The 22023-nt window shown below is 54.0% G+C and overlaps 1 protein-coding gene across 2 annotated transcripts; it reads right to left on the reverse strand.

Annotated features, from left to right (window-relative positions):
- Positions 1 to 800: 800 nt before the first annotated feature.
- On the reverse strand, positions 801 to 18257 carry BMF (Bcl2 modifying factor; the record flags this gene model as incomplete). Of its 2 annotated transcripts, none has more annotated exons than XM_080707470.1 (3): positions 801 to 902; positions 16279 to 16376; positions 17966 to 18257. In XM_080707470.1, 3 exons carry the CDS (start codon positions 18255 to 18257, stop codon positions 801 to 803), a joined length of 492 nt encoding a protein of 163 aa, XP_080563596.1. The 2 variants fall into 2 exon arrangements, with proteins under 2 accessions (XP_080563596.1, XP_080563595.1); XM_080707469.1 differs by having other exon boundaries at positions 16216 to 16376.
- Between the last annotated feature and the right edge of the window lie 3766 nt (positions 18258 to 22023).

Below are 22023 nucleotides of genomic sequence, written 5' to 3' on the forward strand. Positions count from 1 at the left end.
ACAGGGTCATGGATCCCTGAGCCCTCGGGTGGGCACTGGCCAGGCCAGGTGAGAACCCAGCTATGGAGCTGGCTGGTCAGCTTAGTGACGCTTAGTCCTTAGCTGGGAAGCCCCTGGCAAAGGCTCAGGTGAGTTAAAACAGGGTGACCATGAGGATCACGGCCTCCTTACTCAGTGGAGGGCTGACAGGTTTGGTGGAGGAACTGGGGGGTCTAACCCAGGCCCCTATTTCTTTCCTTTTTTGAGGTACTGGGGATTGAACTCAGGGGCAGTCTACCTCCGAGCTACACCCCCAGCCCTATTTTATTTTTACTTTGAAACAGGGTCTTACTAAGTTGCAGAGGGCCTCGCTAAGTAGCTGAGGCTGATAGCGAACGTGCGATCCTCCCGTCTCAGCCTCCCAAGCCCTGGGATTACAAGCGTGCGCCACCACGCCCGGCTCCAGTCTCCTATTTCCTAACTGAGTTCGTAGAAAAACAATAGCCCACTTCCTGGAGAGCATCACTAACCGGCCATCTTCGACACCTGCTGAACTGAAGAATCTACTTGTCAGAGCCCTGGGAAGTTCTCACCCTCACAGACACTCCGGCTTCTCCATCAACAGTGTTTGACAAAAGCCCCTTCCTGGCGGAGGCCCTGACGGGGAAAGAAGGTCCCACTGGGGGATGTGGTATGTACACACGGAGAAAATTTAAAAATAACAACAAACAAACTTCACGAGACACGGCGTTGGTCTTCTCCGGTGTCCCTCTGCTCCAGACTGTGTTCCTGGTGGCCCACGCGAAGAGGGCAGCCCAGCCTCACCTGGGGCCTGCCCCGCCCCTGTTCTCTTCGCCGTTTAATGCGAGGTTGTGTAGAAAGAGGAGGATCTGCCACCACACGCGATTTCGGTTCTGCTGGTGCTGGAAGGGAGAGAGATCGCTGTAACTGCCAAGTACCTGGAGCTCTCCTGAGCGTTTCCCATAAAAGCTCAGATCCCCACGCCTCGGGGCCAGCCCTTCAATCCCACCAGCCCAGCAAAGCAGGGGAGCGGGGCAGGGGGCACCAAACGAGATGTTTGGGTCTTCCAAAGACAACTGCAGTTTTAACATTCAAAAGAAAAGACAGGGCTCGCTGCGCACCGTGCACAAGAGGATTAGGCTTTTCCCCTGCTCGCAGGATTTCCCAGAGTTTAGCCAAGAGCTGCTTTTAATCAGATTGGCTCCTGAGCCCCCCCAAACCTCAGCTGCATGAACAACAAACTGGCTTCAGAGAGACAGCAGCGCCCCTCCCCCACTCCAAAGTAACACAGAGAACAAGGGGAGGGGGGGGCGCTTCCATCTGCAAGTGATTTGACACTGTGAGGGTCAAAGGGTTAATCTTCAATTTAAACCACACTGCTGAGACAGCAAAAACCTGACTTCATCCAGCGCAAACACGCGCGCGCGCGCACACACACACACACACACACGCATGCACGCACACACACACTTGTGCGTCTGCCCTCTCCCCCTTCCCAGCATCTCCAGCTAAGTGCTGCCCTTTTTATAGCTGCTCTTGACAGTAAGCCATAAATAATCCCTCTTGGAGCGCTTTCCTACTGACTGGAGCCAATTAAACGTTAAGCAAGAACATACTTGAAAACAAAACAAAAACAAAGAATGCGCACCACGCTCGGAGGTTATCCCAGGTCCTGCTGCCAGGCTGGGAAGCTGGGGGCAAAGTTCAGGGGTCACCGGCTCAGGCTCTGCTAGACTCCTGCCTGCACAGGTACCGCTTCCCCCGGGGCCAGCAGAGGCCCAGAGGGACCGGGGCGCTGGAAGAGGCGGTCTTTGTTCTCTCCTTGTCTGCCAGGGGAGGAGGACTGTGCTGGGGCCTCTCCACAAGGTTCTCAGTGGACAGAAGAATAAAAAGTTAGTGTGCTGAAAGGGGCCAGCACAGGCTGGACTCGGATTCCTTCAGCGGCCCCGTCAGCAAGCAGGTTTATGTGAAGTGTCCAGGGGAGCTGGAGCCCTCTCTTAGACAGTTTTTTTTTTTTGAGGGGGGGTACTGGGATTGAACCCAGGGCCATTCTACCTCCAAACTCCCCCTAGCCCTTTAATTTTTTATTTTGAAACAAAGTCTCACTAAATTTCTGAGGCTGGCCTCAAATCTGCAGTCCTCCTATCAGCCTCCTGAGTCCTCGGATCACATGTATGTGCCACCATGCCCAGTTCTTAGATAATCTATAAGCACAGCCCTTAGCACCCATCAACCAAGCATCCTACTCATCCGGGAAAAAGAGAGAAGTCCATAGAGCAACTGGAAGGTGAGCCCAGGCTTCCTGGACTCGCAGATTTTCAGGGTCCCGTCCAGTCTCAGCCTTCCTGACCTCTCCCCAGGAAACCACGAGGGTTGCTGGGCTCCCCTCCCCCCTGCCCTAGGTCCCAAAGAGAAAAGTAGTGTCCGCTGAGGCTGACCAGAGGGTCCTGACAACCCAGGTGGGCACGCAAAGGCCCACAGCCATGACAACAGGGCCCTCCTTCCCTGTGGGAGAGCCTGGAAAACGACCCAGCAAGCGAGGCCAAGGAGGGGAAGGGAAGTCGGGGTGCCACTGCCAGCAGGGAGACTGATGGCTTCCTTGTGTTTTGTAAACAAAGATGAGTAAGAAGAGGAAATACACCCGGCTTAACAAAATCTGGTTGGAGTAAAGCGGCGTGAAAATATAGACGCGGGCCTGCAGCAGCTGGGCAGAGGACCCCGCCCCCGCCCCAGCTGCTGCCCAGGACAGGTGCAAAGGGCATGTGGTGGAACAGAAGGAGAATCCAGAGAGAGACAGCCCCGGAGAGGCCAGTCTGCTGGCATTCCGACTCCTCGGGCGCCTATCTGAGCAGGCTAAGCGGTGATACAACCACGTCCACAGGAACAGGAGTGTGTGTGTGTGCCAGGCTCTGGGCTGCGCTCTGCCTCTGTGCTTCCCAAGCGCAGACCCTGGGCCGGCAGACTTGGCATTATCTGGGAGCTCACTAGAAATTCAGGCCCGCTGATTCAGAACTTTGTGTGTGTGTGTGTGGTGCTGGGGATGGAACCCGGGGCAATCTACCTCCGAGCTATACCACCAACCCTTTTTTTATTCTTTCTTTCTTTCTTTCTTTCTTTCTTTCTTTCTTTCTTTCTTTATTGCGGGTCTGGAGATGGAACCCAGGGGCATTCAACCTCCAAGCTACATCCTCTGCTCTATCTTTATTATTTATTTTGAAGTAGGGTCTCACTAAGTTGCGGAGGGCCTCACTAAGTAGCTGAGGCTGTCTGCGAACCGCGATCCTCTGGTCTTAGCCTCCCAAACGCTGGGATGACAAGCGTGCGCCGCCATGCCTGGCTCTTATTTATTTTGAAAAAGGGTCTCACTAACTTGCAGAGGGCCTCATTAAGTAGCTGAGGCTGGCCACGAACACAGATCCTCCTGTCTCAGACTCCCAAATACTGAGGTCGTAAGTGTGCGCCACCACGCCCGGCAGCTAGAATGTGCGTTCTAAACAAGATTCGCAGGTGTTTTGAGGCACGCTGTGCTCAGGTTAAACTCCTCGTCCTCCTGAAACCCGAGAAAGTAGGTATATATTAGCACACCATTGACGATGAGGTAAGTGTAGAGTGAGATAATGTAGCCACTGTGTGCCTAGCGAGCAGCAGGGGCAGGACTGAACCCAAGCCATCATAGGGCACCATCCCATCTGTTACCACTGCGCCCTAAGTACAGACATTCCTCTTCTACCAGAGTATATCCCGTATCCTTCCCTTCACTACACCATCTCAACACAGGTCAATGGCTAAAGAAGGGAGATCCGAGGCCTGGGCCAATCCCACCTCTGTATGCCTCAGTTTCTCCCAAAGTCCACTAATGGAGGTCATCTGTTGTCTGGTAATTTTCTGGGTCCCAAGGTCTCTGGGTATGAAGCAAGGTAACGGCCTCACCTGCATCCTCTGAGGGTATTTAGGGGCCTGGGGGTTGGGAAATGCTATGGAAGAGGAAGGCTGAGGCGTGCAGGACGCAGGCAGGCACCATGCAGGAGCCGGTGCATGGCCAGCCTTCAGGGGGAACCCAGTTCCATGTCCCCACCTGTGCCAGTCCCCTGGGCTCCCAGGTTGGAAGTAAGCACCAGGAACCCGAGGCCCTGGCTTGGGGCTGGGATCTCCCGGGGGCCTTTTGGGAGAACACACATGACTTGAAGGCAAATGCAGGCATTGTATTAGATCCAAACCCAACCCTGTCTCAGAAGCAGCTGAGCTGCTGTTATAGAGCCCCCAGGCCCACCCAGACCAGCAGGGCCAGGCTCTCCAGGAAAGGGGCCCAGAAATTTGTCTATTGAACGAGCTCTCTGGGTGACATTTAAAAAATAAGAAGTAACATTCACTGCGTATTCTAATCACAAAAGAATACATGCTAATTATAGGAAAACTGGAGAAAAAACCCACACGCGAGAAATCACAGAGAGGACAAAACCACTCGGGATCCTGCAGCCTAGAGAAAATGTTTTATAATTAGGTGTCTTCTTCAGTCCCTTTCAACCTCTTGCCACCGAAGTCACACCCTGCCCTGGTGGCCAAGCTCAAGGGGAGCCCTGCCCATGCGGCTCTGCGGCGGCCAGGCCTCAGACAGGCTTTGGAAACCACTGCGGTGCTGTCCTCCCCTAAGGAACCTGCCATCACAGTTACCTCAGGATTACGTGGCCAAGCCGGACCGGGCCCTATCAGCCTAGGAGGGCCTGGAGGGCAGCAGGGCGAGCGGGAGCCTCCCTGGCACAGGAGAGCTGATCACACCCCACTGATCCCTCTCCTGCCTCCTGGGCAGCCCTCAAAAGGAAACCACGCTGCCTCGCACCCAGAGAATCAAACAGGGCCTGATTACGAGGAACAACAATAAATACAATCTTTTCTAAAAGTTAAACAAAAGGGCTTGACTAGAAAGAAAAGAAAAAGGACTTGAAGGGAGGCCAGAGGAAGGAAACCAGCCTGCACTGAACAGGATAAAGGACACAAAGACACCGAAACACCCGCGAGCACGGGTCCTTCCAGGGCTGTGGCCGGGAGGGGAGACGGAAGGGAACCAGGAAAGAGCGCGCCTGGCCCCGGCCCTCGGGCACCTGGCACGGCGCCCAGCACACAGTCTGAGCCCAGTGAGGATGAACACCTGAGCAAAGCCCGGCTCTCCAGCCCCAGTGTGAGCGCCCCTCACAGAATAGGGGTCCCTGAGCACACAGTTGGGATGGCCAGAGGTGAGGAGGCAGGGACAAGGGAGGGAAGGCTTCCCCCAGAGTCCTCAAACTCACACAAAGCCCAGGACCAAGGCATAAAGGAGGAGAATAAAGAACACCCAAGGGAAGGAGCCCTATTATATAGGATAAAAGTGTTCTCAAGCTGAGCATGGTGGTCACACCTGTAATTCCAGGGGCTTTGGAGTGAGTCAGGAGGATCGTGAGTCTGAGGCCAGCCTCTGCAACTTAATGAGATCCTGGCTCAAAATAAAAAATAAAGCCAGGCGTGGTGGCACACACTTGCAATCCCAGCATTGGGAGGCTGACACAGGAGGATCACGGTTCACGGACAGCCTCAGCTACTTAATGAGGTCCTTTGCAACTCAGTGAGACCTTGTTTCAAAATAAAGGAAAAAAAAAACACAAACAAACAGGGCTGGGGGTGTACTTGGAGGTAGAATGACCCTGGGTTCCATCTCCAGTACCGCAAAAAGAAAAAAAAAATTAAAAATGAATTAAAAATAAATAAATAATAAAAAGGGCTGGAGATAAAGGGTACAGTGGTAGACCATTTGCCCAGCACGTGCAAGGTCCTGGGTTCAATCCCTAGCGTGACAAAAAATAAAATAAAAAGTGTTCTCCTTAAGAGAGTGTAAGTAGGCTCCAGAGACCCACCGGTCTTCTCTGTCCCAGCCCCACTTTCCTGTTGCGGTCAAGGGCTACAGGCATCAGCGGATGCGTCTTTAAATCCCCACTCTGCCTGTGTAACAGGGAATGTGGCGGGCACACAGTAGGTGCTCGACTCAGGCACACCTCACTGACTACGGAAGAGTCATCCCTGAGCGATAACGCACTTGTCCGAGGCCAGGAACACTGATGTCTGGCCAGGTTAGAAGATGGACTTTGTACGATAGCCGCAGCCTCTCCCCCGGCGGAGGCCAACTAGTAAAAGGATTAAAAAAAAAAAAAAAAAAAGCTGGCTGCATATCCGACAAGGTTGGATTACACAAATCAAACTCTGCTCAAACTCTGCTCAGCCCTCCCTGGGTAAGAAGCTCTCTCTCCCCAGATCCAGTCCACACCCCCTGGGGGCCTGGGGCGTCCCGGCATTCCAGATGCTCACAGAGCTAAGCCACTCACAGAATCGCAGAGGACGCAGAGCCAAGCTGTGCGCGGCTTTAAAAGGACCTAGCGCACAAAACGCTAATTTGCGAGAGCAATTTATACCTCCTTGGACCCAGGACCAAGTGCCTTCCTATCTTCTCATTTGATCCCCACAAACATCGCGGACACAGGAAGGGCACTGTTGACCCCATTTTAAGGACAGAGAAGAAAGGCTCCAAAAAGTCATTCCAAGCAAGCGAGGTTGTTCAAACCCCCGACTTCCTTCCTTAGTGCCCAGGGTGCTATCCCCTCATGGACACAGCGTTACCTTTGCAAGGAGAATCACCCTGAATTGCTCCTCTCATAGGTTTAAAGACATTGTTTCTAGCTCATTAACTATTTAAAAAGGATGCTGTCGACCAGAAAAAAAAAATAAATAAATAAACCTTTCAGAGGCAAAACTAACTGGAGATCAAACAGAAATAAAGCAAGGCTGGGGTGAAATTAGAACTTCAGAGCCGGGCACGGTAATCCCAGCATTCGGGAGGCTGAGACCGGAGGATCGTGGTTCACAGACAGCCTCAGCTACTTAGTGAGGCCCTCTGCAACTTAGTGAGGCCCTGTTTCAAAATAAAGAATAAAAAATAGGGCAGAAAATGTAGCTTGGAGGTCGAATGCTCCTGGGTTCCATCCCCAGACCCGCCAAAAAAAAAAAAAAGAAATTAGAACTTTAGACCATGTTCTGAAACCAGCCTCGTGTCCTCTCTCTCTCTCTCTCTCTCTCTCTCTCTCTCTCTCTCTCTCTCTCTCTCTCTCTCTCGGTGGTACTGGGGTTCCTGGAAGCCCTTCTACCTCCGGGCTACACTCCCAGACCTATTTTATATTTTTGAAACAGGGTCTCTTACGCCAGCACAGCTGGCTTCGAACCTGCGCGATCCTCCTGTCTCCACCTCCCAAGCGCGGGGATCACAAGCGTGCGCCACCACGCCGTTTAAAATGCAGAATCTCATAGACTCTACCTCGGGGGGCCAGGGCTCTACAAAGTGAAGTTTCCCTGCTTTCCTTTCCTCGGTCACTCTCTCACCCTGCCCACAGACGCTGAGGGAAGAGCCCCGCAGCAGAGCACAGGAGCAGCAACATAAGGGCATCTTTAGGAAAATTCCACTTGGAAGACTGGGCAGTTGTTTTGTTCCAGCAGCAGGCTTTTATCAAGCACCCAGCGGAAAGGGAGACGCAAATATGACTTAGATATAAACCTTGTTCTCAATTATTTTACAATAGAATGGAGAGGAAAGCAAGAAGCTGGCCTAGAGTCAGGCCATCCAGTCGGCACAAGCCCAGCTCCGCCGCCTACAGCGTTACCTTGCTTCTCCGGGCCCCAGTTTCCTATAAGATGGGAACAGTGGGGTCTAGGAGTACAAGCTTGCTCTCGTGATCGAATGTGAAATATGCCACAAGCCCCGGGCCTGGTGCAGCACTGAGCGGGCCACTGATCCCCGGTCCGCACCAGGCAAAGCTGGGACCCACTTCACCTCACTGAGCGCTTCCCAGGGCCAGTGGCCGGCTCCCTGGGCCTGGCCCAGCAGCACCTTCAGAGAAGACTCAATCCTGGGGAGATATGAACTTCTCGCTCTGAGACTGGCCACAGCAGCCAGAGGCAATTGGGCGCTGACACACAGTACCCCCCCCCACACCGGGCTGCTTCTGAGCCAGACACCTGAGTCACCAGCAGTGTGACAGCATGGAAAAGGAAGGAACACTCTTCCAAGAGCTTCTCAGCCCAGCCAGCAGGCTGACAGGATGGCAACCCCATCACTTGTCCAAAAAAAAAGGGCAGCCTGGGGCCAGCATGCTCTCAGCTGGGGATGGCAGGCTTCCTCCAACACCTCTGGAGGGTGCAGGCTCCAGCCACTGGGGCTGAGGGGTGGGGTGAGGGGCAGACAGGACCACGCTGCACCCCGTGTCCCCCTGACCTGCACCTCCACAGCCCTGGAGGTGGGAACTACTGAGACCCTCACCGTCTCCCCCAGGGATTCATTGCCATGTGTTTCAGGTTCCCTCAGTCTTAGAGCAGCGCCATCAGATCAGTGTGTGTGTGTGTGTGTGTGTGTGTGTGATACGTTGCCCAGGCTGGCCTTGAACCTGCAATCCTCCTGACTCAGCCTCCCAAGTCACGTGCACCACTGCCTCTGGCATGGGCAGCTTCTTAAGCGCTCAGGAGGGAACAGTGGTATGTGCCCTGTCAGAGGAGGGAACGAGGGAGGGACCAGTGAGGGGCCTCTGTTGTGGGTTGTGTGGCTATGCAGGCTCCCACTACCAGCCTCAGGACGGTGCAGCGGCTGTTCTTGTCCTCTCTGGGATCAACTGGGTAGACCAGATGAGCCCAACTGGACAAGGGTAAGGCTGGAGCCCTCCCCTCGGCACGCAAGCTGGCTGGGCTTCTCCCGATCATGGAGCATGCCCTCTTGGCTGCCAGAAGAGGATCCGAAGAAGACCAGTCTGGACATGGTGGCACATGCCTGTAATCCCAGTACTTGGGAAGCTGAGACAGAAGGATCACAGGTTCAAGGACAGCCTCAGCAAGTAGTGAGACTGCCAGCAACCTAGCAAGACCCTGTTTCAAAACAAAAAATAAAAAAGGGCTGGGAGTGTAGCAGGGGGTGGGGATTTGAGGGGGGGCGGTAGCAGAATGCCCTTGGGGCTAATCCTCAGTGCCAAAAAAAAAAAAAAAAGCAAACCAGATACTTTCTTTATCTTTCTTTTCTTTCTTTGTGTTTCTCCTAATCTCCTTTTCCCATCACCTCCCCCTACTAAAAAAACAAAAACAAAACAAAACAAAACAAAACAAAAAACACCTAAAGCTGACTCTCCTCTTGACCTGCCTTGGTGGGCAGGGAGGGATGAACTGTCCGGAACTACAAGGCCCTTCTCCTGGAAGAGAGAGCAGTCAGGTGCAGAGCTGTGTGGGGAACTCGCCTCTAGTCTGCCACGCTGATGACTCAGAAGCTAAAAATAGTGAGTGATATAAACAGAGCCAGCCACAGAGCAAACACAGGGCCCCCGAGCCCCAGCAGAGGCTCTCACGCACGCCAGCGCTCCACGGCCCTGCCCCCAGCCTCACTCCACCCCAGTGCTGTCCTGGGTGGGCCTCCCACTCCTGGGGCAGGGGCTGGCTCCCTAGGGGCACTTCTCACTCCAGAGGGCAAATTTCTGGGGCTCCTGCCCAGGACTGTCCCTTGCAGAGCCCCAGAAAGCTCATTAGCTGTGGTCTGAGCTCCAGAAAACCACTCACCAACATGAAAATGCATCCTGACGGGTCAAGATGCATTCAGGGGCTCCCTGAAGAAAGAACACAGCCTGCTGGGCAGGAACACTGCTAGGTAATGAACCGTGCAAACACCAACTTGCGTACAACTTCCAAGAGAGCTCCCCAAGAACTACAAATCCAGGTCCAAGTAAAATCTGAAGCTCATGTTTTAACATATTTCCAAAAGTGCTCAACGGTCCAAACCTTCATAGCTTGTCGTTGCTGTTTTCTTTGGTGGTGCTGAGGATCGAACCCGAGGCCTCGCACATGCTAGGCAAGTGCTTTACCACTGAGCTGCAGCCAACCCCCCCTCCGGCCCATAGTTACTTGTACTTCAGTTCCCAAGGGCCTCTCCAGCAGTGCCGTAAGATAAGCACTGGAAGCCGAGGCCTGGAGGGCTTGGGTGATTTGCTCATGAACACAGAATGTGTAAGTGGCAGAGCTGGGATTTTAGCCCAGATCTGCCTACCAGTCCAGTATCCTTCCTGTGATATCACAGATAAAGATGGTTTCAAGTGAGTGGCTCAAAGTTTCCTCGGATTTCATTTTCCAAAAAGACTAATTACTATTCAAGAAGTTTCCAAATCTCTTTTCTTTCCCCCTGAATGGAGCCATTCGTGATCCAACTGAAAATGCCGTTTCCAACATGCAAGATTCCAAAGCTCTTGTAGCTTTACTTACTCGGTTACAGACTATGGCTAATCTGCTGAGGATTCTTGTCCTTAACATTGCCCAGAAATACCCTTATAAATTTCAAGATGGGCCCCTGGGACAGGAGACTTTCCCACGAGGAAGGGAAATCCGTTTCTGTCTTTCCTCAGGCCCATGCTGGAGGAGACCCTGGACAGAGAATGCTAAGACGCTGAGACTCAGACCTTCTGGCCAGGGCAGTGGGTGAGCTCACTCAGGAGGTGAATCTGCACCTCTCTCTTTCATACAGACACAGGATGGACACGGGGACACCCGGACACCACCCTCAGAGCCATCGGGGCTCCCTGTGGCAGCCTGTCAACCCAAGAGGAGCAAGGAAGGAACCTTCCCTCCTGACCCGGCCGGGTGGGGTGGGTGCATGGGGAGGTCTGGAAAACCCACCTCCAGCTCTCACTGCTCTGGAAACCCAGAGGGCCAGCAGGCAGCACCTGCTGCCTGAAGGTCCGCCTCCAGGTTCTTGCCTGTGGGCCCATAGGAACCACCCTGACCCAGTCACTGCAGTACCAGTTGGTCTTCACCTAGCAACGCGCAGCAGGAAATATGCTGAGATGCTGCAGTCTGACACCCAGGGGAACTGGGAGGCTGGTGCATCTGGGGTCAGGTGGATGCACTCTTGACTTGCCATAGGCCATCCTCCTCCTCCTCATACTCCCGCCCTCTGCTCCATATGGCCAAGGAAGGTTTCCCCTGGTACAGACAAAAAGAATAACTGAACCAGGTGTGGCGGCGCGTGCCCATAATCCCAGTACTTGGGAGGCTGAGACAGGAAGATTGCATCAGCAAGTAGTGAGACTTAGCAACCTAGTGGGACCCTGTTTCCAAATAAAAATAATATAGGGAGCCGGGCATGGTGGCGCACGCTTGTAATCCCTGCGCTTGGGAGGCAGAGACAGGAGGATCGCGCAGGTTTGAAGCCAGCCGCACGCGCTGGCTTGGGAGACCCTGTTTCCAAATTTTAAAAAAATGTAAAAATAGGTCTGGGAGTGTAGCCCGGAGATAGAAGGGCTTCCAGGAACCCCAGTACCACCAAAAAAATAAAATAATAATAATAATATAGGAACCAGGCATGGTGGCTCACACTTGTAATCCTAGTATTTGAGAGGCTGGGACAGGAGAAACACAGGTTCAAAGCCAGCTTCAGCTACTTAGCAAGAACCTGTTTCCAAATACAAAAATAAAATAGGTCTGGAAGTGTAGCTGGGAAGTAGGGGGCCCCTGGGTTCCATCTCCAGTACCACACAAAATAATAATAATAATAATAATAATAATAATAATAGGACTGGGGGTGTAGCTCAGAGGTAAAATGCCCCCAGATTCAATTCCCAGTACCACATCCACACACACCCCACAAAATAATAACTGAAATCTATAAACAAAGACAAAAAGGGGGTGTTCACTCTTCCTATAAGACTGAAGCCCCAAACAGCGGCCCAAGACACTGTCTCAGATCTGGGTGAAAGGACTCAGCCTCCTCGCTGCCTCCTGGGTCACCTCTCACAGCTCTCCAAATTTAGCCCACAGTGATGGGGAGCAGCTCTCATTCTCACAGGAAAACTGGCTGAGGCCAAGGGCCACGACTGAGCTGCCTGACATGGGCCCATCTGGTCAGGGCCGGCGGAGGGAGCTCAGGGAAGGCGGCTCTGTTCTGCAGCAGCTTGGCAGGTGGAGGGGAAATGAGCTGTGAACCAGCAAGAATAGGTACGATCGGGATTATAAACAGAAGGAAACGAGCATTCAAGACATCTATGTGTGCTCGGAACTTCCATAGGTCTTTTCTCAATCTTCACAATAAAATTCTGTGGTCTTAGCACTACTTTTTCGGTGTGGTGTGGTGTGGTGTGTGTGTGTGTGTGTGTGTGTGTGTGTGTGTGTGTGTGTGTGTGTGTGTAGCTAGGGATTGAACCCAGGGGCACTCTACCTCCAAGCTATACCCCCAGTCCTATTATTTTATTTTGAAACAGGGTCTAAGTTGCAGAGGGCCTCACTAAGTAGCTGAGGCTGGGTGTAAACCTGCGATCCTCCTGTCTCAGCCTCCCAAGTGCTGGGATGACAAGTGTGCGCCACCACGCCCGGCTGTCTTAGCTCTACATTACAGAGGAGGAAAGAGGGGGTCCAGAGGCTCCCGACGCCTGGTGGGTGCCAGGCTGGTACTCAAACCTGGGCCTTCTGCCTCTGAACCTGAAGCCTAGAGATCTCATCTGCAACTTCCTTCCCAGTGCCTCAGTTTCTCTGCCTTAGAGAAGGCAAGATGTGAAGAAGATAAAGGATAAAAATGTAGGGACAAAAACATTACTTCCTAAATATGAAATATCCGGCCATACTTCATATATAAGAGTCAAGATCAGAAAATGATTTAACTTAATGATTTAACTTTTTTTTTGCTATTTTATTTTTCATTTTGGAACTGGGGATTAAACCCAGGAGCATTCTACCTCATTGTGTGTGTGTGTGTGTGTGTGTGTGTGTGTGTGTGTGTGTGTGTGTAGGGCCGGGGCATTCTACCACTGAGCTACATTCCAGCCCTATTTTTTATTCTTTATTTTAAAACAGGGGATCTCAGCTGGGCGTGGTGGGGCATGCTTGTAATCCCAGCACTTGGGAGGCTGAGACAGGAGGATTGCACGGGTTCGAAGCCAGCCTCAGCTACTGAGCGAGGCTCTCAGCAACTTAGTGAGACTCTGTTTCCAAATAAAATAAAATAAAATAAATAAAATAAAAAGGTCTGGGAGTATAGCCCGGAGGTAGAAAAGCCCTTGGGTTCCACCCCTAGTACCACACACACAAAAATAAATAAACAAAAAAATACAATAAAAAATAAAACAGGGTCTCACTTAGTTGCAAAGGGCCTCACTAAGTAGCTGAGGCTGTCCAGGAACTGCGATCCTCCTGTTTCAGCCTCCCGAATGCTGGGATTACAAGCATGCGCTACCACACTGGCTCTTTATTTATATTTTGAAATAGTGTCTTGCTAAATTGCTGAGGGTATCACTAAGTTGTTGAGGCTGGCCTCGAACCTGTGATCCTTCTGTCTCAGTAAGTACTAGGATGCGGCCTACTAGGCCAGATGCAGCATACTATGGCATCTGGCTAGAAAATTATCAAATTTAAAAACATTTTTAGATGCTAGGGATTGAACCCTACCTTGGTTCTATTGCATTCTACCTCCAAGCTACACCCTCAGCCCTATTTCATTTTTTATTTGGAAACAGGGTCCCATTAAGTTGCTGAAAGCCTCAGGAGGTTGCTGAGAGTGGCTTTGAACCTGCACTCCTACTCAGTCTCCCAAGTACTGGGATTATAGACATATGCCCCCATGCTTGGAGAACATTATTAACTCTGTGTGTGTGTGTGTGTGTGTGTGTGTGTGTGTGTGTGTGTGTGTGTGTGGTCTGGAGATTGAATCCAGAGGCATTCTACATCAGAGCTACATCAGCCATATTTTATTTTGAAACAAGGTCTCACTAAAGTTGCAAAGGGCCTCACTAAGTAACTGAGGCTGACCAGGAAACTGCCTCGGGTTGTCTCAGACTCCCAAGTACTGGGGTTACAAGCCTGTGCCACCACGCCAGGCTAAATTACTGACTTTTTGAAGCCAGCTACTAAAAGGTCCCAGAGTATGAGCGGTGTAACCACCACTTTGGCCCTTAGTGGGATTAAAAGGAAGATGACTGGGGCGAATTCTCCTAGGAGAAGACAAAAAGGCTGTCTCTTTGTAAAAGAAAATTTGGGAAACCAGCTCTTTGGTTTAAAAAGGCCTTTCTGGCCAGTCTCCTGCCCTGCAAAGGAGGAGCAGTGGGTAGCTGGCAGGAGGACGGGGCCCAAGGGTCAAAGATAGGAGCCAGTGTGGGCGAGACGGCAGGGGAGACCCTCATGCGTTGTCTAGCAGTTTTCCTTCTCCCCAGCTGGGGGGCCCTGGCTGAGAGGTCACACCCTGTCTAGAATTGACTGGTGCCCTCAAAGGGGCAACTCAGAACTGGGAGAAATGACAGCGGCCAGCACAGAGCAGGCAGGGTCAGACCTTGGGAAAAGGGCCTCCTCCTCTGGTACCAGGGTCTAGCTGGGTGAGGGAGGCCTCCTAGTCTGCTCCGAAGCCTGAACTCACCAACGGATGGGGGAATGTTCTGGAAAACAGCTGTGGAGAGAGGCTAGATTGTTGGGAATGAAGAGAGCTGTGTCCAGAGTCCTCTAGCTGAGGGGAGGGATACACATGCATCCTTACCAGGACCAGGACTGGCAGCCCCGAGCTGGGCTCAGCCACGGGCCTGTAGATCCAGGGTGGTGTGAATGGGCAGGAAAGAGGCCAGGAGACTGAAAACAAGAATCAGAGGGAGTCCAGACACGGACTGAAGAGGAAATCCTAAGCCAAGTTTCCACAAAACAATTAAAGGAGGGAATAGGGTCTGGAGCTGAAGCCAGAGGAGGCGGCCAGGCTGCCTCACAAGCTAAGCACTGGCCCGCCTTTGCTTCTTAATTACGAAGACCTGGGAGAGTCACCAGGACTGGGTCTACAAACACAGGGCTCACCCTGGAACCCCAGCCACTCAGGAGGCTGCAGCAAGAGGACCAGTTCAAGGCCTGCTTGGGTGACTTAGAAAACCCTGTCTCAACATCAGAAGGGCTGGCCATGTAGTTCTGTAGTAGAACACTTGCTCAGCATGAGGGAGGCCCTGGGATCCGTTCCCAGCACCACACACACATAAAAGAACTCTTTGGCAGAGGGCATAACCATATCTAACCCCCGTAGCCTGTTCTCAGGAAACCCAAAGTCAATTCCTCTTCTTGCTGGTGCTGGAAATGGCTTGGTCCTTAAGTCAAACTTACTATTGCCAATAACTCTCTCTGGTTACCTGAAATGACCTAATCTCAGATAGTTATTTATTCTCAGATAGACAAGACAGACAGACACACACACACACACACACACACACACACACACACACACACAGTGCTAGGACAGGGACACGGTCCCCAGAGGTGGAGAATGTGTTCACTTCAAGGTGGTGTGGCTTTGCCTCAGCAGTGGCTGTACCAACAGGATCAAACCAGGGGCATCTCTCCCTGCCTTGGCAGCCATCCAGAAAGCCAGCCTGGAGAGGAAGGGTTAAGTGCCCGGGGGCCCAGAGCAGACAGCGGCTGCAGCTGAGCAGGGCAGCCTCCAGCCCATGGCACAGAGGGATCTTCCAGCACGAGCCTGCCAGCCGCCGCCTTTGTTGATGGACTCTGCCACAGGCTCGGCTGACACGCGATGCTCCGCCCTGGCGGGGCTGGTGCCAGGCTGCCGGCCAAGCACCCGGCAGAGCGCCCGGCCGGCCGCCCGCCGGTCTAGGGAGACTCTCTGAGGTGCAGTCTCCAGAGTCCCAGGCCCCGGTTCCCAGACACAGACAGTGAGGAGTGGCTCCCCAGCTGGAAAGTGTCAGGTTTCAACCGGTTCCACCACTTTTCCCCACTCAGGCCCCATCCCCTGGCCTGATTACCCGTTTCCCCACCGTGCCTCAGCCACCACCCCCAACTACCCAGTTTCACTGCAGCACCCTGAAAATCTTCCCCTTGAGTCTGTAAGAGACAAAGCCCAAGCCTGGCCTGGAGAGGAGACAATCTGTCAAGCAAGGCTGCAGAAAGCCACTCTGTCCACAGGGAGGGAGCGCGGCATCTCCCCGTTCTTCTGGGGCAGCATGAGCTGAAAGCAGGCAGGTAACCGACTGGGAGCTCCGAGAAGGGGCCAAGAGTGCTCATCCAGCCGGGCCCACCCAATAGGGATGACCAGAGCCGAGCCCCAAACTCTGGAACATCCTTGAGGCTGGCAGAGACTGAGTTGTGATAGAGGACAGAGGTGGGCCCTGGCCCCCAGCCCCAGCAGACTCAACCCCCCCAGCCCATGCCTACTTGCTGCATATGAAGCCGGTGGAACTGGTCTGCAATGCACTGAAGTTTTCGGGCGATCTGTACCTCTGCTCGGTGTTGCCACTGCCCCTCGGGGGGCTGCTCCCCAAGGGGCAAGCCTGCAGGGAAACTGGCGGAGAGAGGAAGCCGGAAGCCAGCATTGCCTGCAAAGACAGAAGACCCACACTTCAACATTCCCCACCGCTGCCCCTCCTCCCCAGGCCTGTCCTTTTCTGGCCAAGACCTGGGCCAAGACCCTAGGATGGGAGGGGAGAGGAACGGCCTGCCTTTATCAGGGCACTCTGCCCAGCTTGGACAGCCTGCCTTGCCCATTGCCCAAGCTTATAAAAGCAACGCTGGGATCAAGGCTGTAGTTCTGTGGTTCTTGGCACATTCGAGGCCTTGGGTTCAATTCCCTGCACAAAAAAAAAAAAAAAAAAAAAAAGGGCTGATGCCTGGAGAATAAGGAGGAATGGTTCCAGCCTTCTCCCCTCCAGTCCTCCACCCGCCGGCAGGGCCATGGCATGGGCACAGTAATGTGTGCGAGTGAACATGCCAACCTTCTGTCCTTATTTATCAAGCTGCACTTGACCACAATTGATTATTCATGTAGTAGCAGGTTGAAGCTCTTCTGGAAAAGCACTGGCAGCGGTAGCGCTCCAGAGTTCCAGGCTGAGCCGAGCATGCGACAGGCAGAAACGAAAAACAAAAGTGCCTTCGCTTTTTGCTTTATTTCCTTAGCGTAGCGGAGGAAAGCTCGGCTCGGCACTGAAGCACTATGCAGCGACACCAAAGAGAACGCGTCGCGGCCCACACGACAGCCAAGTTCCTCTCTGGAGGCAGCCCCGGGAGAAAGCTCTAGCAGAGCAGGACAGTCACTGAGCGCGACGTCAGGGCCGCCGCTAGGGGCGCCAGCCCGCGGCCTCCTGCCTCCCCTCTTCCCTGCCTCTGGCCTTGTCCAGCTTCTCAAGACTCCCGCCAGAACTGCTTGCCAGAAGTGCCCTGTGGGGCAGCTCCCTTTGGGAATGACTGCAGCGGCTCCTCGATCTGCTCAGGCAGACACCGCAGGGAGGCCTCCGAACTTTTACCCTCCCTCCATATGCCCCGTGCTAAAAGAAGAAAACAGACTGAAAGTCTAACCCTGCCCTTTTGCCTTAGGAGGGCATATTTCTCATAAAACAAACCATTTAAGCCCACAAATGAAGGGGTCTTGTCTGATTTAGCCTTGGAAACAGCCCCTCTGCTGGCAGCGAGCCCAGACAGGCCCAACCTCTTTCTCCAGTTCCCCTTCCAAGCACAGAAAGTCCCAAGTGACACCCGGGGGCCACCTTCCGCCTTGAGGAACCTTCCCTACCAGAACTGGCTGGGTTTTTCCTGGACTGTCAGCAGCAAGGTACAGATCCTCAGCCTTCTCGAGGGCAACCTTAACTACTTCATAAAAGATAGATATCACGGATCACTACCAGGACACAAAAGGCCACGCCACTCCAGTGGCCTAGGATGGAAAAGGAGACACAGCCCCAAGAATCCTTTCAGGAAGAGACAGGAGAGTCAAAAGAAGGGCAAAGAAGCTTTCCCTCTGGGGCCTGAGCACAGGTGAGAAGCACAGAGGCAGAAGCTTCAAAGTCAAGGAATCCGCAGCCCCCGCAGCTCAGTTTGGGGAAGGAAACAGCAAAGGGCAGGTTTGGGGAGGGAAAGTCCCCTTTTCCCCCCAAATCTCTTAGGGAGGAGTCCTGAGGCTAAGAGCACTCACCGTAAAAGAGTCGCTGGGGTTCTTCGGTCACCCCGCAAGGCAGCATGACACCCTGGCTCGGGGAGGCTGGGCTGAGAGTCTGAGTGGCCTTGTCTTCCTGGCTGGTGGGTCGAAGCCCGGGGCCACAGCAGTGTGTGAGAGGGAAAAGCTGAAGCCGGCCAAGGGGGCAGTCCAGCTGGCTCTGGGCAAACAGGTCGGCAGAGAGCAAGCTCCCGGGCTGGGTCCCTGGCTCCCCATCCTCTGGCTGGAACACATCATCCTCCAGCTCCTCCACACACTGAGGCGGCTCCATCTCCCCTGTCAGAGAGCACGGCAGGCATGTGGGGTGTCTGGAGGACTCCCTCCCCGTCTTCCTTTTCTGCTTCCCCTTCTCATTTGAGGGAGCTGAGCCAGGTACTGATGACAAGCCAGACTGGCAATAAAGTGTTACCAAGGGTGGTATCCACCCCTGCAGGTGGACTGCCTCAATTTGGGGGACTTGCCACTCCTCTTCCCTGGGACTACCAGAGTCATCCTCCCCCAACCTCTTCTGATCTAGGCTGGTCACAAAGTTGGACTCTGAGGGTGGTAAGCGAAGGCAGGGTAGGCTCGGGTGCTACCAGCATGCAGGGTACCTGAGAAAATACCAATAAGACTAGCTCTGTGACTGCAGAACACAAAAGGAGGTCACGACTGAATGTACAAAGAGTGCTCATCACACACACACACACACACACACACACACACACACACACACACACGCTGACCACCCCAAGGAGTAACCTTCAAGCTCTCATCTCTGTCTGAGCTGAGCTCCAACTTCAGCAACAAAAACAAAAGCCTGCAATGTTAGGGCAGCCAGGTTCCCTCCAAACCTGCTGAGCCCCGCCCCACCACCCATCTCGCCCCCTGCTTGCACAATACAACAAACAGGCTCTGCCCTGTGGTGAGAGTGTCCTGGGAGCGGGGATAGAGACCCAAGTTAGTCACCGCAGCTCCCCAGCAGAGCTGAGCTGTCTGCCTACCACGCTTGGCCTCGAGGGGGAAGGTGGAGTCTGGCAAACGGTCCAGTCCCTCTGTAACTTCAAATCCTATCCCCCCAGCCTCCCACTCCTGCCTGTGATGGACCTAAGACTGGTGTACTGTGCCTCCCAGAAGGAAGTAAAATTCACCCCTCTCTCTGTGACCTCACTCACTGCCCATACATTTGGGTTGCTGATAGGAGTGTCTTGGTGATAAAGAAGTCCCCCTTGCTCCACCTGATGGCTCCTGGAAGCCTGTGCTTGAAGTAACCTAGCAGCTGGAGCTTCTGACCCAGCCCCTTTCGCACACGCCCCTTTGGGGCCCCTGGGGCACTGAGATGTAGCAACCACCTGAACAGTAGAAGAGATGGCCAGACAAAATTTGTCCTTGTCAGCCTCTGTCAGAGAGCTCAGGAGTTCTGCCCCCAGCCTCCAATGTCTTGCCTTTGAAGAACAAGCCAGATGGGCTATGAGCTGGTGGGGTCCTTCACAGAGTCTCAGTTAAACTGAGAAACCTTGTTCAGTGTGGTGGGTTCACCTATAATCCTAGTACTTGGGAGGCTGAGACAGGAAGATTGAAAGTACTAAGCTAGCCTCAACAATTTAGCAAGACCTTGCCTCAAAATTAGAAGCCTGGGAGTCTAGCTCAGTGGTAGTGTCCTTGGGTTTTATTCCCGATATCAAAGGAAAAAGAAAGAAAGAAAGAAAGAAGAAAGCAGAAAAGTTCAGAAATCTGTCTTTCCCAAATGCAAGCTCCCCCAGGTGTTTGCTCCAACCCTCTCTCCAAACTAGCCAGTCCCTGAGCTCTCTGTGGTCCTGTCTCTGCTCTCTTCCCCGGAGAGTGAAGCCATTCCCCATAGGAAGACAAAGCAGACATCTTTGGATAGTGTTTCCCAGTGTGGGGGGGAGGACATCTTATCAACAACAGGAAACAGAGTTCCCCAGTGAAAGGACCAAGTGCTGTCACCTGGCAAGGGCTCCACTCTGGCCCTCCAATCTCTGTTCTGTGGCTGGCCATCCCAACCTCAGAGGGGACCCTCCAGAGCCAATGACAAGCAAGAGTCATTGTCTTGGTGTTTCCTTTGAAGCCTCCCTACCCCTCCCCCTCCCAGCAAAGCCCCAAAGTTCAACCCCTGCCTAGACTGGACAGTGGGGGGAGGTGCAGCCTGGAGGTGTGGCTCTGCCAGCCCCACGGACCCCTCCCACTCTACGGGGGCCCGCAGGTGGCTCTCCAGTCGCGCGAGAACCTCCAGAGGGGCGCTGGGCAAGGTCAAGTGTAAACTGGGCACGAGTATAGAGACCCTCTCCTGCCTCTTCCCTGAGCTGAAGTGGTCATGTCCAGACTGGTGGGAGGGCGCTTCCTGAGAACACTGCCAGGGAAGGCTTTATTCCTAGCAAAGCGAACTAAAGCCGCTGGACTCATCCCAGTGCCTAAGGGCTCCAACAGGGATGCTGGACTTAGACTCCTCCTCTTGGGAAGAGGCAGTAGCCAGATACCCTGAGCCTCGACGAGGACCTCGGCGCGCGCGCGATCACACACACACACACACACACACACACACACACGCACACACACACACCCCAGACCTGCGTGACTCCAGGGGAGAGTGTCAGCCTCCGAGTCGTGATGCCAGGGCTCTGCGCCAGGGTCCAGCGTGACGAGCACTTGGGGGCTTGGCGCCCAGACGCGAATGGGAAGGAGGGGAAAGCCCAGCTGTTAAGGAGAGGGGCCTTCAGCCTCCGCGGGGAGGCAGGGCGCCCCGCAACTCCCCGCGCTGCCCCAAAGTCAGAGCTAGTGGCCGGGCCGTTCTTGGGTGCCCAGGTCCACTTAGCAATGCACCCAGGATTCCTGCTCACCTGGACTCCACGCCTTCGACCTCCCAGGCATCCCCAAGTTCCCTCTCGGGGTAGCGCGCCCAGGTGTGGGTTCACCCTGACCCCCAACCCCAGGGCCCAGGTCCTCATGGTCACCCCAGATGCCCGCAGCCCAAGCCCTGCCCGGGCCCCACGCGCGGCGCGACCCGGCTCCCCACTTCCCCAGGAGGTGTGGTCCAAGTCGGCCCGGCCCGGCTCCCCGGCGCTCACCGGGCTGCGCCGACGGGGGCGGCGGCGGCGCGGCGGAGGCCACGGCGCACCGCGCGGTATTGTTTCCAAAATACGCCCGCTCGGGGCATCCCGCAAACAGCTGATGAGGCCCCGCCCCCCGCGCGTCACGCCGAGCGCTGGCCAATGGCGAGCGGAACCCCGAGGCCCGGGCTGGGCGGCTGCCAGGGACGGTCACGATTGTACAAACCTTCCCTAGGAAACACTGCAAGGGGCCGAACAAATTTCTGACCCCTGCCAGAAGCGCAGCGGGAGCCCCGTCGGCTGAGTGGATTCGCTCCTAGCGCAGGTTCCAGAAGCGCGAGAGAGTCCCTGGGTTTTCTATTAGATGGGGAGAGGGGGCGCCAAAGTGACTTTTGTCTTCTCCGCGGGAATGGGCTGAAAATTGTGGCGCGTCCAGAAGGGAGGGGAGGCGGCGGCAGGGAGTTTAAGGACGCGTCCGGAGGCATCCCGTGGGGAAAGTTACGGATCCTAGTAGCCCGATCTGGCGGGAAAGCGCCCTCGGGCTTCCCCCGGAGGGTTAGAGAAAAGCGCCAAGCTCCAAGCCTTAGAACCTGAGAACACTTGTATAAGGCACGGCCGGGTCTAGTACAACCCTAACTTTTTTTTTTTTTTTTTTTTTTTGCGGTACTGGGGGTGGAACCCAGGGTCATTCTACCTCCGAGCTACACCCCCAGCTCTCCCTATTTTTTTTTTTTAATTCACTGGCGAAATAAGTATCTTGCAGAGGAGAGGAGGGATAAGAATACAGGGACTGCTTGGACAGTTGACACATCCTGTTTATGGTATATACAAAGACCGAGCTAGCGCTGCCAGGGGAGTCCCTGGGTTGCTGCACATTTATTAGAACCTACTCTGCGCCGAGTAGTGTACTAAGTGCCTAAAACCCGGTGCCCTCCCCGGGGAGCTTGCAGTTCACCTGGACACAGGAAGGCAGGAGAACTGTCTTCATCC

Source organism: Muscardinus avellanarius (genome assembly GCF_963383645.1).
Source record: "Muscardinus avellanarius genome assembly, chromosome: 12".
Classification (NCBI taxonomy): Eukaryota; Metazoa; Chordata; class Mammalia; order Rodentia; family Gliridae; genus Muscardinus; species Muscardinus avellanarius.